Genomic DNA, 16,357 nt, shown 5'->3' with positions numbered 1-16,357 from the left:
ACAGCAGGAAGGAGTGTGCTTTTTACCAGAACTGACACAGAAACAAACAATGGCACTCAAACAATCTGGAAGAATAAAGTTTATTTTCTTTGCCTTATTTCTTTAAATACTCATTAGCGCAGTGCCAAAAAAACTAATTCATAGAAATAGAAGTTTGCTGATTGCATGGCCATTATAGCAGCTGGGTAACCATGTAGATGAGGCAACAGTTCATTGCTTAAGAGTTAAAAGTTATTTGGAATACAAATGGGAGTTTAAAACGTGAAATCTGTTTTAGAGCAAAAAAGATTTTTTTCTTCACTAATCATACCTGGATTCCAATTATTTGGTTTCTAATGTGAGATATTTAAGACTCTTTATAAGAAAACAAGTACAATGTGTATTTCTGTCAAATCACACAAAACAGAAGCAGTGATAGAAGCAGTGGAATTTGGATCAGCAAATTTACTTCTTTAGTAAAGGACAAGGCTTCTCAAGCCCACCAGCCCTCTTTCTACCTTTTTACAACCCTTTGCTTCAATGGCTTTTAAATTTAGAACCTGTTTTCTTAACATAAAAGTTATGTTTAATAAATTTTTAATGACAGTTTTAATCAACTTGTGACTTCAATAAACATTTCTTACAAAAACCGCTTTATTCTATTTGTAACAGTAATAAATGTTGCAGAAAGTTTTCAGGAAATACTGAATGGTATAAATAATGTGAAATCACTATAATTTCACCACTCAGAGAAAATTATAGCTGAGATATCTGTGTACAGCTTTCCAGACCTTTTAAAAATGAACATATTTATGTATGTGTGTTTTTAATAAGAAAAATGAAAATACACACAAACACACAACATATGTTGTTTAATTTTGGAATTCTTAGTTTACCTTTTTTTCACCACATAATTGTCTTCATGTCAAAATATACCACATCATCATTTCTAAAGAATATTAAGAATGCCAATGTAAATATGTGTCATAATTGCCTGTTGAAAGTATGTAAATATATGTTACTTTTAAGAATGGTTCACGAACAAGAAATTGAACATTTAAATCTTGTGTCCAAGGGAGACGAGGAGGAGATTTCTCCTCTTACAAAGTTTGCATATAGATCCAGACTAAGAAGTTGTCTTATGAGATTTAAATAGTTTAAAAATCGACTAACTCAGAGGTGCACAGCCAGGGGAAGAAGACACCAGGGCGGCCAGGAGGCTGAATCCGAGTGCTCTTCATGCTGGGCTCCTACCGTTTTAAGTCTGCATTTGAAGGTTCTGCAATTCTGACTTAACTCTTTAACATCTTCAAGATGGAACAAATTTGACTTTGATGTGGAGACTAGAGAAGGGCTTTGCATACAATAAGCAGAATTGGTGTCAATTTAAAATTATAAACAGAACAGAGAGGAGACAAGATGGTGGAGCAGAGGGACCTGAGCTCATCTCCTCTCAGGAAAACAGCAAAATACCAACTAACTGCTGAACAATCATGGATGAAAAAGACTGGAACCTACCAAAAAAGATATTCTACACCCAAAGACAAAAAAGAAGCCACAGTGAGACGGTAGGAGGGGCGCTTTCGCTGTGTAATCGAATCCCACACCCACCAGGTGGGCAACCCACAAACTGGAAAATAATTATTTCACAGAGGTTCTCCCACAGGAGTGAGACTTCTGAGCCCCATGTCAGGCTCCCCAGCCTGGGGGTCTCACATCAGGAGGAGGAGCCCCCAGAGCCTTTGGCTTTGAAGTCCAGCAGGGCTTGAGCGCAGGAGCTCCACAGGACTGGGGGAAACAGAGAATCTGCTCTTGGAGGGCGCACACAAGGCTTCACATGCGCTGGGACCCAGGGCAAAGCAGTGACATCGTATCAGCCTGGGCCAGACCTACCTGTGGGTCTAGGAGGGTCTCCTGGGGAGGCGGGGGTCAGCTGTGGCTCATGTAGGCTCCAGTGCTGGGACACCTCAGTCAAAGCAACCAACAGGGTGGGAACACAGCCCCACCCATGAGCAGACAGGCTGCCTAAAGACATCCTGAGCACACAGACACCTCTAAACACACCCCTTGACATGGCCCTGCCCATCAGAGGGACAAGACCCAGCTCCACCCACCAGTGGCCAGGCACCAGTCCCTCCCACCAGGAAGCCTGCACAAGCCCCTGGACCAACCTTACCCACCAGGGGGCAGACACCACAACCAAGAATTACAGTCCTACAGCCTGAGAAACAGAGACCACAAACACAGCAAGTTAGACAAAATGAAATGGCAGAGAAATATGTTTCAGATGAATGAACAAGATAAAACACCAGAAGAACAACTAAGTGAGGTGGAAATACGCAATCTGCCTGAAAAAGAATTCAGAGTAATGGTAAAGATGACCCAAGATCTTGGAAAAAGAATGGAGGCACAGACTGAGACGATACAAGAAATATTTAACAAAGAGCTAGAAGATTTAAAGAACAGAGATGAATAATACAATAACTGAAGTGAAAAATACACTAAAAGGAATCAATAGCAGAATAAATGAGGCAAAAGAACGAATAAGTTAGATGGAAGACAAATTGGTGGAAATCACTGCTGTGGAACAGAATAAAGAAAAGAGAATGAAAAGAAATGAAGACAGTCTTGGAGACCTCTGGGACAACATTAAACACAGCAACATTTGCATTATAGTGGTCCCAGAAGAAGAGAGAGAGAAAGACCCTGAGAAAATATTTGAAGAGATTATAGCAGAAAACTTCCCTAACGTGAGAAAGGACACACTCACTCAAGTCCAGGAAGTGCAGAGTGTCCCATACAGGATAAACTCAAGGAGGAACACACCGAAACACATATCAATCAAACTTACAAAAATTAAAGACAAAGAAAAAATATTATAAGCAACAAGGAAAAAGCAACAAATAACATACAAGGGAATCCCCATAAAGTTATCAGCTGATTTTTTTCAGCAGAAACTCTGCAGGTCAGAAGGGAGTGGCATGATATATTTAAAGTGAGGAAAGGGAAAAACCTACAACCAAGAATGCTCTACCCATCAAGCCTCTCATTTAGATTCGATGAAGAAAGCAAAAGCTTTACCAACAAGCAAAAGCTAAGAGAATTCAGCACCACCAAAAGGGCTTTACAAAAAATCTTTAAAAACTACTCTAGGCAGAAAAGAAAACACCACAACTAGAATCAAGAAAATTACATATGGGAAAGCTCACCATTAAAGGCAAACATAGAGTATAGGTAGGAAATCATCCACACACAAATATGATATCAAACCCAGCAACTGTGAGAAGAGGAGAGTACACATGCAGGATATTGGAAGTGCGTTGGAAATTAAAAGACCAGCGACTTAAAACAATCGTGTTTGTATACAGATTGCTATATCAAAACCTCATGGTAACAGCAAACTAAAAATCTACAATAGATACACACACAAAAAAGAAAAAGCAATCCAAACAACACTAATGACAGGCATCAAATCACAAGAGAAGTGAACAAAAGAGGAAGGGAAGGAAAAAAACCTACAAAAACAAATCCAAAACAATTAACAAGATGGCAATAAGAACATACATACTGATAATTACCTTAAATGTAAATGTATTAAATGCTCCAACCAAAAAACAGACTGGCTGAATGGATACAAAAACAAAACCCATATATATGCTGTCTACAAGAGACCCAACTTCAGATCTAAGGACACATACAAAGTGAGGGGATGGAAAAAGATATTCCATGCAAATGGAAATCAAAAGAAAGCTGGAGTAGCAATACTCATATCAGATAAAATAGACTTTAAAATAAAGAGTGTTACAAGAGATAAGGAAGGACACTACATAATGATCAAGTAAATATATATGCACCCAACACAGGAGCACCTCAATACATAAGGCAAATCCTAACAGCCATAAAAGGAGAAATCAACAGTAACATAATAATAGTGGGGGTTTTAACACCCCTCTTACAGCAATGGACAGACCATCCAGACAGAAAATAAGGAAACATAGGCCTTAAATGACACATTAGACCAATGGACTTAATTGATACTTATAGAGCATTCCATTCAAAAGCAGCAGAATACACATTCTTCTGAAATGCACATGGAACATTCTCCAGGATAGATCACATGCTGGGTCACAAAGCACACCTCGGCAAATTTAAGAAAACTGAAATCATATCAAGCATCTTTTCCGACCACAACACTATGAGATTAGAAATCAACTATGAGAAAAAAACTAAAAAAACACATACACGTGGAAGCTAAACAATATGTTACTAAACAACCAATGGATCAATGAAGAAATCAAAGAAGAAATTGAAAAATAACTAGAGACAAATGAAAATGAAACACAACGATTCAAAACCTATGGGACCTGGCAAAAGCAGTTCTAAGAGGGAAGTTTACAGTAATACAATCTTACCTCAGGAAACAAAAAAATTTCAAAGAAACAACCTAACCTTACACCTAATGCAACTAGAGAAAGAAGAACAAACAAAACCCAAAGTTAGTAGAAGAAAAGAAATCATAAAGTTCAGAGAAGAAATTAATGAAATAGAGATGAAGAAAACAACATAAAATGTCAATGAAAGTAACAGCTGGTTCTTTGAAAAGATAAACAGAATCGATAAACCTTTAGCCAGACTCGTGAAGGAAAAAAAGGGAAAGGGCTCAATCAACAAAATTGGAAATGAAAAAGAAGTTACAACTGACACCACAGAAATACAAAGGATCATAAGAGACTACTACAAGCAACTCTATGCCAATAAAATGAACAACCTAGAAGAAATGGACAAATTCTTAGATAGGAACAATCTTCCAAGAGTGAACCAGGAAGAAATAGAAAATATGAACAGACCAATCACAAGCACTGAAATTGAAACTGTGATTAAAAATCTTCCAACAAACAGAAGTCCAGTACCAGATGGCTTCACAGGCGAACTCTACCAAACATTTAGAGAAGAGTTAACACCTGTCCTTCTGAAACTATTCCAAAAAATTGCAGAGGAAGGAACACTGCCAAACTCATTCTATGAGGCCACCATCACCCTGATACCCAAACCAGACAAAGACACCACCAGAAAAATTAAATTACAGGCCAGCATCTCTAATGAACATAGATGCAAAAATTCTTAACAAAATGCTAGCAAACCAAATCCAACAACACATTAAAAGAAGCATACACCATGATCAAGTGTGATTTATCCCAGGAGTGCAAGGATTCTTCAACATCTGCAAACCAATCAGTGTGATACACCATATCAACAAATTGAAGAATAAAATCCATATGATCATCTCAATAGATGCAGAAAAAGCTTTTGACAAAATTCAACACCCATTTATGATCAAAACTCTCCACAAAGTGGGCACAGAGGGAAACTACCTCAACATAATAAAGGCCATATATGACAAACCTACAGCTAACATCATACTCAACGGTGAAAGGCTGAAAGCATTTACTCTACGATCAGGAATGAGACAAGGATGTCCACTCTTGCCACTGTTATTTAACATAGTTTTGGAAGTCCTAGCCACAGCAATCAGAGAAAAAAAAGAAATAAAAGGAATCCAAATTGGAAAAGAAGAAGTAAAACTGTCACTGTTTGAAGATGACAAGATTGTATACATAGAAAATCCTAAAGATGCCACCAGAAAACTACTAGAGCTCATCAATTAATTCAGTAAAGTTGCATGATACAAAGTTAATACACAGAAATCTGTTGTTTCTATACACTAACAGTGAAAGATCAGAAAGAGCAATTAAACAAACAATCCCATATACCATCACATCAAAAAAAATAAAATACCTAGGAATAAACTTACCTAAGGAGTCAAAAGACCTGTACTCAGAAAACTATAAGATACTGATGAAAGAAGTTGAAGATGACACAAACAGATGGAAAGATATACTATGTTCTTGGATTGGAAAAGTCAATATTGTCAAAGTGACTATACTAACCAAGGCAATCTATAGATTCAATGTAATCCCTATCATACTATCAATGGCATTTTTCATAGAACTAGAACAAAAAAAATCTTAAAATTTGTATGGAGACACAAAGACCCCGAATAGCCAAAACAATCCTGAGAAAGAAAAACAGAGCTGGAGGAATCAGGCTCCCTAACTTCAGACTATACTACAAAGCTCCAGTCATCAAAACAGTATAGTACAGGCACAAAAACAGAAATATAGATCAACGGAACAGGATAGAAAGCCCAGAAATAAACCCATGCAACTATGGTCAATTAAACTATGACAATGGAGGCAAGAATATACAATGGAGAAAAGAGAGCTTCTTCAACAAGCTGTGCTGGGAAAACTGGACAGCTACATGTAAAAGAATGAAATTACAACATTCTTTAACATCATACACAAAAGTAATGTTAAAATGGATTGAAGGCCTAAATGTAAGACCGGATACTATAAAACTCGTGAGGAAAACATAGGCAGAACGTTGTCTGATATAAATTGCAGAAATATCTTTTTGGATCTGTCTCCTAGAGTAACGAAAATAGAAAGAAAATAAACAAATGGGACCTAATTAAACTTAAAAGCTTTTGCACAGCAAAGGAAACCATAAACAAAATTAAAAGACAACCCACAGAATGGGAGAAAATATTTGCAAATGAAGCAGCTGACAAAGGATTAGTCTCCAAAATACACAAATAGCTCATGCAGCTCAATGTCAAAAAGAAAAAACCAAAAAAACCCACCACAATCAAAAAATGTGCAGAAGCCCTAAATAGACAGTTCTCTAAAGAAGACATACAGATGGCCAAAAAGCACATGGAAAGATCCTCAACATCGCTAATTATTAGAGGAATGCAAATCAAAACTACAACGAGGTATCACCTCACACCGGTCAGAATGGCCATCATCAAAAAGTCTACAAACAATAAATGCTGGAGAGGGTGTGGAGAAAAGAGAACCCTCCTACACTGTTGGTGGGAATGTAAATTGGTACAATTACTATGGAGAACAGTATGGAGGTTCCTTAAAAAAATAAAAATAGAACTAACATATGACCCAGCAATCCCACATCCTAGGCATATATCCAGAGAGAACCATAACTCGAAAAGATACATGCACCCCAATGTTCATTGCAGCACTGTTTACAATTCCCAGGACATGGAAACAACCAATATATCTATCAACAGATGAATGAATAAAGATGTGATGTGTACACACACACACACACACACACACACACACACACACACACACACACACTGGAATACCACTCAGACACAATAAAGAATGAAATAATGCCATTTGCAGCAACATGGATGGACCTAGAGAGGATCAAGTAAGTCAGACAGAGAAAGACAAATATCATATGGTATCACTTCTATGTGGAATCTAGAAAGATGATACAAATGAACTTATTTACAAAACAGAAACAGACTCACAGACTTCAAAAACAAACATGGTTACCAAAGGGGAAAGGTCTAGGAGAGGGATAAATTAGGAGTTTGGGATTAACATATACACACTACTATATATAAAACAGGTAATCAACAAGGACCTACTATATAGTACAGGGAACTCTACTCAATGTTCTATAATAACCTATATGGGAAAAGAACCTAAAAAAGAATTGATACATGTATACGTATAACCGAACCACTTCACTACATACCCGAAACTAACACAACACTGTAAATCAACTATACTCCAATATAAAATAAAAGTTAAATTTAAAACAATAAAAAAAATCTTCATTTAAAAAAAATCAACTAATTTTGTTATTTATCGTTATCTAATATTATTTTTATAATTTCACTAATATAATCTCAAATGATAATTCTTTTAAACAGATACATATATAGTCATATACACAATGGGCAATAATTTCTAGAGTCATAAAAGTGTTGATGCAAAGTCCTCAACAACTTCGTACACATTCTAAAAGCAGTCACGTATCAAATAAAAGCACACGTTAGACTGTGCAATAACTGGCAACGACTTATTTTAAGCAAATCATACTTCAAGAGTCACATGCTTTCAACCTAGAAAAAGTTGCAAAATTGGAAACAGTGCTTCTAACACTCTTGAGGCTCAGTCTCTGAAAAACTGTCTTTGCTGTTTTGAACCTGCTTTTGGAAGGCAAAGGGCATAAAAATATATAAAGGGTTATCAGGAAGTTATTTCATATAAGAACACTAAATACTCAGCACGTATAACCAGCAAATTTAAGAAATCAGTTTGCTCATTAGGAAAATACAAATTAAAGCCACAATGAGATACTACTTAACATCGACTAAAATGGCTATAATAAAAAAGACATTAACAATTATCAATGAGAATGCTGAGAAATCGGAACCTTCACACTCTGCTGGTTAGAATGTAAAAAGGTGCAACAGCTCTGGAAAACAGCTTGCAATTTCTTAAAGCAATAAACATAAACTTGTCATACAACCCAGTGGTTCCACTTCTAGGAATCTACCCAAGAGAAATGAAAACATCTGCCCACACAAAGCCTAGTATGTGGACATTCATAGCAGCATTGTCCATAACAAGCAAACATGGCAAACCCAAATGTCCGCCATGTAATGCTATTCAGCAATAAAAAGGAAAAAAATACTAATACATCCTGCAATATGGATAAACCTCAAAAACATACAAAGTAAAAGAAGCCAGAAGCAAAAGACTATGTAGTGTATCATTCATTTACATAAAATATCCAGAAAAAGCAGCAAAATAAATTTCTAACTACATCACCGTTTATTGAGCACGGGTATATTCCAGTACTTTATATCTTAAGGGAAAAACTTACTGGCAACTTCAACATCAATGACTATCACCTTGTCTTATACTTCCAAATTTTACTTGATACAGTTTCAACCAAAGAAATATATTAGGTGTGACACTCAACAGTGCTCAGGATTTGTCTAGTTTATATGCAGTTACATGCTTTGTTAATCTCTCTCCTGCTGCTTTACTTGGTCCATTTTAATTCTCAATATCCCCACTCAAAATGAGAAAGGGAGGAGAACATAATTGTCAAACTCTGTAATACAGCAATTAATGGTGATAAAAGCTTAAATAACAAAATACTTTTTAAAAATGTGTGCTTCAGTGATCCATGGAACCAGGAGTTGGCTATAAAAAACAAGATTCATTCTAATTTCTCCCAACTCCCTTAAGGAATACAGAAAAAGATACTTTGTCCCAGGGACTCAAGAAGTTAAGAGTTAATATACAGTAGGCTTCTAAGAGCATATGTGTTTGCGAAAGTTTGTTTTCTTCTAAACTCTAAATTCGTTTTGACAATAGGATGACAATTTGTTTTTAGTGTAGTATCCAGGCCCTTTCTGGTAAGTGATTAAAGACCTCAAACTATAACCGAGGGGCTTCCCTGGTGGTGTAGTGGTTAAGAATCCGCCTGCCAATGCAGGGGACACGGGTTCATTGTGGTGGCTTCTCTTGTTGCGGAGCACGGGTTCTAGGCGCGTGGGCTTCAGTAGCTGTGACATGCGGGCTTCTGTAGTTGTGGATCGCAGGCTCAGTAGTTGTGGCTCGTGGGCTCCAGAGCGCAGGCTCAGTAGTTGTGGCACGCGGGCTTAGGTGCTCCATGGCATGTGGGATCTTCCCGGACCAGGGCTCGAACCCGTGTCCCCTGCATTGGCAGGCGGTTCTTAACCACTGCGCCACCAGGGAAGCCCCTGTATCAGCCTTAACTGCAAAACTGATGAAGACGTGTTACCCAGAGGTGTAATGACATGCTTTAATCCTGTACATGAGTCCCGTATAAGGTACGTTAACACATACCCATAGAAGTATGTAACTCATAAGTAAATAGACACTTATTGGGTTATGCGTTCAACATTTTATCCCTGGTAAGATGTACAATCAAAAAAGAGTGGAAACCAGTGTCCTAAGGACTGGACTGGCTAGGGTTACTATTCTGTCCCAATAGAGTTAAGTAGTCCCACTTTTCTGTTACTCTGTGGTAACTTTGTTCTGAATGAAGCAGCTGAGATACTTTACAGAAAGAATTACTGTTACCAGGAGCAAACCTTTCAGTCCTTTACAGTTTATTAAGCTTTCACATATGCTCTTATCTGATGCCCACGGCCACTTAATATCATTACTAGTTGATCCAATAGTATCCAGTAACAGTTTCTTGGAAGCATTCATAAACAATAGCTGTGTTTATTAGTATAAACAAACATTAGCTCTGAAGCTAATGAGAGGAGAAATATTTTAAAGACTTAAACATTAACCTAAGTCAACTGAGGCACAAAAGAATATGTTTTAGAAGAGTTAACCCTCCACAAAAATCTGGGAAACCACTCATCAGGAATTATTATTCAGGGGCTTCCCTGGTAGCACAGTGGTTAAGAATCCGCCTGCCAATGCAGGGGACATGGGTTCGAGTCCTGGTCTGGGAAGATCCCACATGCCGCAGAGCAACTAAGCCCGTGCGCCACAACTACTGAGCCTGCGCTCTAGAGCCCGTGAGCCACAACTACTGAAGCCCACGTGCCACAACTACTTAAGCCCACGTGCCACAACTGCTGAAGCCCGTGCACCTACAGCCCGTGCTCCACAACGAGAAGCCTCTGCATTGCAAGGAAGAGTAGCCCCCGTTCTCCACAACTAGAGAAAGCCCACATGCAGCAATGAAGACCCAACGCAGCCAATAAATAAATGAATGAATGAATAAACAAATAAATAAATAAGAATTATTATTCAAAAGGACAGACACTCTCTCTTCCCCTGCCAGCCCCTACCACCTTCAATTCTTTATTTTTTAAAGACAAGCTTAGGGTATTCCCAGCCTACACTAAGGAATGACTGCCCATCATCTGACTACCAGGGAGGTTAGGTTAAAGGCTCTCCAATTATTCAGCTGGAGAAAATTAAGGGTAGATTTAACAACTGACTCTAGATGTAGAGTTCCAGTGTACGGAGGAGAGCAACCAGGTGTTTCACCAAAATTGAAAGAGGACATGAGTTTAAGCTGCCTACTGATAAAATTACTATAGAAAAGCCTTGAAAATTTTTCTGACAGTGAAAATTTAGGAGTAAAATGCTTAAGGACCTTTATTGAAAGGGATTTTTTTGTAAACAGGATAACTTCCTATTAAACAAGGTCATTTAAGTATACCGAGAATGCCTGTTAGACATCCGTAATGTGACTTCAGTTCTTCGGAAGTATACATGTATATGCTAGCACCACTATCAGCAAATTAATGATTATTTACCTTAAGCCTAAAGAAGCCCATTTTTTATTGAATTGAGGTGCTGATAATGGTAGGTTGTTGGAATTAATAATTCCATGGTAGACAGCAGCAGGTATTACATCAGAAGTGTCAAAGCAATAGAGGAAATCTAACTTGATGGCCACACATCTGTCTAGCAAGTCCTTTACTTTTTCTAGGTTAAAGACATACGCTGATCTGTGCAACTGGTTTAAGTGCCACGGCAACAGGTACATTTACAAACGATAAATTAAATAAAACCCTGACTGCCTCAGAAACAGTAAGTCACAAGTTAACATTTAAAAGTCCAAATAAAAGACAGCCATTTCCCCACTTTTGTTACAGATCTGACAACTGTTTAAAAGAGCTCAGGAAATCTGAATGTATTAGAACTATAAGAACCAAGAGTGACTGAGACATAAATTCTGGAATAAGTCCTATTTTAAAGCTTTTGCTATATCAACACTTTGAAAGGAGCAGTCAAGGAAGGTTTAATTCTAACATTACCATTGGAGCGGACGGTGGATTTGATGACTGCCCTTCACTGTTCCCTGGATGCTGGGTTAACCCATTAGGACTGGAAGGCTGTGCTGTAGGAAGCTGGGTGCTGGCTGCAAGTTGCTGAGATAATTCTGCTTTGTGGCTCTTATCTGATCCATCCAATCTGCTACTTCTCTCTATGGCGATCAGGTCACGAATTTTTTGCAGCTGCTCCACTGAAGCTTTTTTAGGGAAGATAAGATGGGTTTCTCCCTGGAATTTATAAAATTAGGGAAAATTTTAACCTTTGATTTATACTGACAGTCATTCTTACACAGTATATATAAAATGGAGCCAATACTACAGAACACATCATATTTTAACAATCTTTCTCTTTTCTTACCATTTTGGCACTTTTTAAAAAAATATAGGCAAAGGTATACTAGAAAATTAAGAAAATATGTCTCCTTGTTAGCATAAAATGTTTAGCCTGTTTTATTTGTTCAAAAGACCTTCAGAAAAATACTTTACCTTTTAGAAACACTGTAATGAGTCAGAAAGCCTCCTAAGAGATGCAAAAATGAACATTCCTATCTCCTCTGCAATAGTATATGATACAACTATTCTCCATGAAATTCCCTATGAAATAATGATACTATAGATACAGCCATTCAAAATGATCACTGGTCACATAAAACCAGTAAGAAGTTATATAACAACCTTTGAATCTTCTAAACTCAAGTCTTTAAGAATAGCTACATGACTAGAAGTCTGTGTATGGAGTTCACTAATTCTTCCAAGATAACAAAAATTACATCCTGAGGGTCAATTCAAAACTATGGAAAAACTACTGCTATTTAGTAATACAAAGGTGGTCCAAACAAAAACAGACCATCAAACAATATAAATCTGATTCTTTAAGAAGTGATTCATTTAATGAATCCACATAATATAATCAGAGCGCTCTGAGGTACAGTAAACATTACAACAAAGCTCACAATGTAAAATAGTAAATTACAAAACAAAAAAGTGAAATGAAAATATATTCCATCAAGGTTTAAGGGTTGAGAAGCAACAATGCTAAAACAGTAATTCCACCAACTGCAAATGAGATAACACAGTTGTTACAATATGCAGTGGGCCAACCTGTAGATTGTGAGCATTTAAATTCAACTCCACAACTGAGAATGACCTTATTTCCCTGGTGATGGCAGATCTACAGGAATCAACGGACCAAGACATTACTCCATCATGACATGAAAATCAATTCCACGTGAATCCTTTTGAAAAAGCTGGAAGAGGCCAGCAATCTCCATGTATTACCCAAAACAGCTGTAAAAAAGACTACTACCATTTACTGCATTTATGTGTTTCTAGGTACTGTGCTAAAAAGCACTTTACCCACATTATCTGAAGAATTCTTAACAACCACCTTGAAAGGTAGGTATTGGGTTTATCCCCGCTTTTCATATGGAAATATGAAGGCTCAGAGAAGTTAAATAACCTACCTGCCTGACGCTACCAACCGTCAGAGCAAGGATTCAAACTGCATGATCTTAATCGCTATGCTATAACTGATTCCACCTGAGACTGAACAGAGATCAAAACCCACAAGCCTGTACAAATAGCTTGAAGGGTTGAGCAAAAAGCATTTCTACAGTTGTGATGATTACATACACGACGATTGGCACAAATTGGAACGCAGTGAATTTTCCAACAGGAGAAAGGAACCACTTCCTATCTACGATGAGCTCTGGGAAGAGAAACCAGACTCCTGGGTTAAAACCAAGCATGGAGGCCTCTGATCTCACACTCTGAATGGAGTGGCACTGAGGAAGGTACACGACACCGTGGCCGGAGGCAGGAGAGCCTGACAGCCACGTGGGTCTGTCTGGTCCACACCCCAGAGAGGGCCCCGGTGAGACAGAGGCTGCTCCCTTCCCTTCCATCTTTTCAGGACCAGTCCTAAAAGAATGTATGATTATGACTGAAGTGTCTGTACGAAAAAGTTTAATCGACAGCACTGTATTTTCATAAAAGGACAAAACTACAGGCTTAATGCACTAGACCCAATAACACTTTAAGAAACCAACGAGGATTCTAGTATTTAACAAAATCTATGTTTCTCAACGCATTCTTGGTGAGACAGTTCTCACTGCCAGATGTGAGTCAACCCCGTCCCTGCTCGCTAAATGCTGGTGACATCTTCCAGTCACCAAGACAACCAAAACTATGGCCCTCGATGCCCCATCCTCCCCGAGGGTGGGGGCAGCTCCCAGCAAGAACTACTCCACTAAGCCAGCCTGACGGGTCACACGACCATTTGAATCCCAATCTTTCTCAACCTCCTCCTCAGAATTTTCATAAACAAGAATGCAGCCTCAGGGACAAGTGGGCACAAAGGTGTCCAGGATTTTAATGTGTAACTGAAAATTTCAGGATAGGTCTTGGATTCCTACTTCATCTCAAAGCCCACCAAGTTTCTTTCTGGTGGTAGAGTTCAGTCTCAACTCCGTTGGCTAACACTGATAAAACATTTACTTCCTACCGTGTGAAGTCCAAAGCCAGCCAGAAACTCTAAGTATAAATTAGTCTTAAAGCATGATCATCGTTTCTGAAATTGTGACTCTACTTGCATCAAATACTACTGCAAGTCTCAATCTGGCTTGTTACCTGGCACTGGCATGACCAACTTACAAGTTTGCCTGGGACTGAGGGGTTTTCTGCGGGGCTGGACTTTCACTGCTAAAACCAGGACAGTCCCTGGCAAACTAGAGCGGTTGGTCATCCCTCCTGGCACTCAAGTATTTGCTGAATGAAAGATAAATATGATTCCATCGAATCTGTGACACTTCAACAATGAGAAACAATGAGAAACTGAAACACTTCAACAGTCTCCAGTTGTCATTTACTTAATTTTCCTGTCATTTGACTCTCAAAAATCTGCATTTCCTTGAACAAATTCATCAATGTTCTCAACTTTCCCCATCTATAGTTTTAAATTCTTTAGGTTCAGATGTCTGTGCGCAACTACAAGCAGATGACACCATAATTTATACCTCCACCCTGGCCTCTCCTTTGAATCATCAAAGACTCATATACCCAACTCTCTCCTTGACACCTCTACTTGAATGTTTAACAGTATATCAGTTATAATTATCCAAAAGACGGGTCGTTTTTTCTCCCCTGATACCTGCTACTCTCCAAGATTTTTCAACCTCGATGAACAGTCCTCCCATCCACTCAGTTGCTCAAACCAAAACCCAGACGTCACCCTGATTCCTTCCTTTCCCTTACATTCCACATCTAGTTCATCGGCAAGTCCCACAGACTGCTTCAAAAAGAAATCCTGGATCCCACTACTCCCCCATCTCCACTGCCGTCGGTCTTTACTTCCACAAATATTTACTGGGTGCCCACCTGCTCTGCTCCTTTCCCAGCAGCCAGCACACGGGGAGCAACAGACACAAAGCCTGCCCTCATGGAATCTAGACAAACCACTACCATTTCTCACTGAGACTAACGTGACAAGCTTTACAACCGGCCTCCGTGCTTTACCCCTTGCCCCCATCCAGAACGTCCAGGATATTCTCTTTCCAACAGCCAGAGCAATCTTCAGAAATACTCTTCCCTGCTTAAAACCTTTCAATGGCTTCCCATCCCACTGGTCATGAAGTCCAATCTTTACCGCAGTTCCCCAAACCCCAGGCCTGCCTCTGTGGCCACTTTCTGTGCCAAGGCTACTCCTGCTAGAGATCCTCCACACGTGTGGCTCTTTGTGCCTGAAAAACGCTCACCTGAGGGCGTCAGGTATTTGAACTGCTTCTCATCACTCAGGTCCCAGCTCAAACATGATCTCCTCAGGGGCCTCCCCTGAGCGCTCGTCCTTACACAGCTGCCCATCACTACAGTTGCTTATGATGTTCTTTCCATGCCTTATTTTCTTCTTTGTGCTCATCTTTGCTTTCACACCTACTGTCTGTCTAACCTACAGGAATGCAAGCCCCATGTGAGATGGGAGTTCTTATCTAACTAGTTCACCACTATATTCCCAAGGCCTGAAACAGAATCGGGGAGGGAAGCAGAGAGGCGGAGAGGAAAGTACATCCCAGAGCAACTCAGCGTATCTCCTTAACAGCTGCTACGGTCTTGCCAGTTGACTGCTACTGACTGCTTGGCCTCTAGAACCTGGCTGGACTTCTCTCGGTATTCCATAAACTAGAAATGGTTAAGCATATATGCATAAAGAAAACTTATCATCTTGAAAGCTACTTTCATTGTGTCATAAAATTAAACTATGCCACAAGATTCCACAACATGGAAACACCAAGCTTTTCTTTTGACCTAAAAACAAAAAAACCCCACTGAGATTCTTTTCTCCTGTCACAGAAGGGAACCCTTATGCGTGGCAACTAAACTCAACTTTTCTGTTTTTACTCTTCTCATTTCTTACTGGAGACAGGTGGTTGGACCCCCATCAGCAATTCATGTTTGCTCACATAGCAGGTTTTTGCTAAAAGTCTTAAGAGAACCACAATTTGGTCCTTGGGTTGCATGCCTGACCTCCCTATTCTAAAGGACTGAGATTGTAAGAATTCTCCCTGTGGGAAAGTTGTTATATTTTACTGTGAATTTAAAGCATATGGACTGTGACTTTTCAATGTAGAGTAAGTGAAGAAATGACTAGTTCCACAGTTTTCC

At 38.9% G+C, this 16,357-nt stretch overlaps 1 protein-coding gene across 3 annotated transcripts in view; it reads right to left on the bottom strand.

Moving 5' to 3' along the window:
• NGLY1 (N-glycanase 1) overlaps positions 1-16,357 on the bottom strand; it is a 59,558-nt gene that overhangs the window by 31,235 nt on the left and 11,966 nt on the right. For all 3 annotated transcript variants that reach the window (XM_079921166.1, XM_079921168.1, XM_079921167.1), the window contains exon 3: positions 11,684-11,929. In XM_079921166.1, coding sequence (XP_079777292.1) covers positions 11,684-11,929 — 246 coding nt within the window. The remainder of the gene's footprint in view (positions 1-11,683; positions 11,930-16,357) is intronic.

The sequence above is a fragment of the Stenella coeruleoalba genome (genome assembly GCF_951394435.1).
Source record: "Stenella coeruleoalba genome assembly, chromosome: 5".
NCBI lineage: Eukaryota > Metazoa > Chordata > Mammalia > Artiodactyla > Delphinidae > Stenella > Stenella coeruleoalba.
This window is presented reverse-complemented; position numbering and strand designations above follow the sequence as displayed.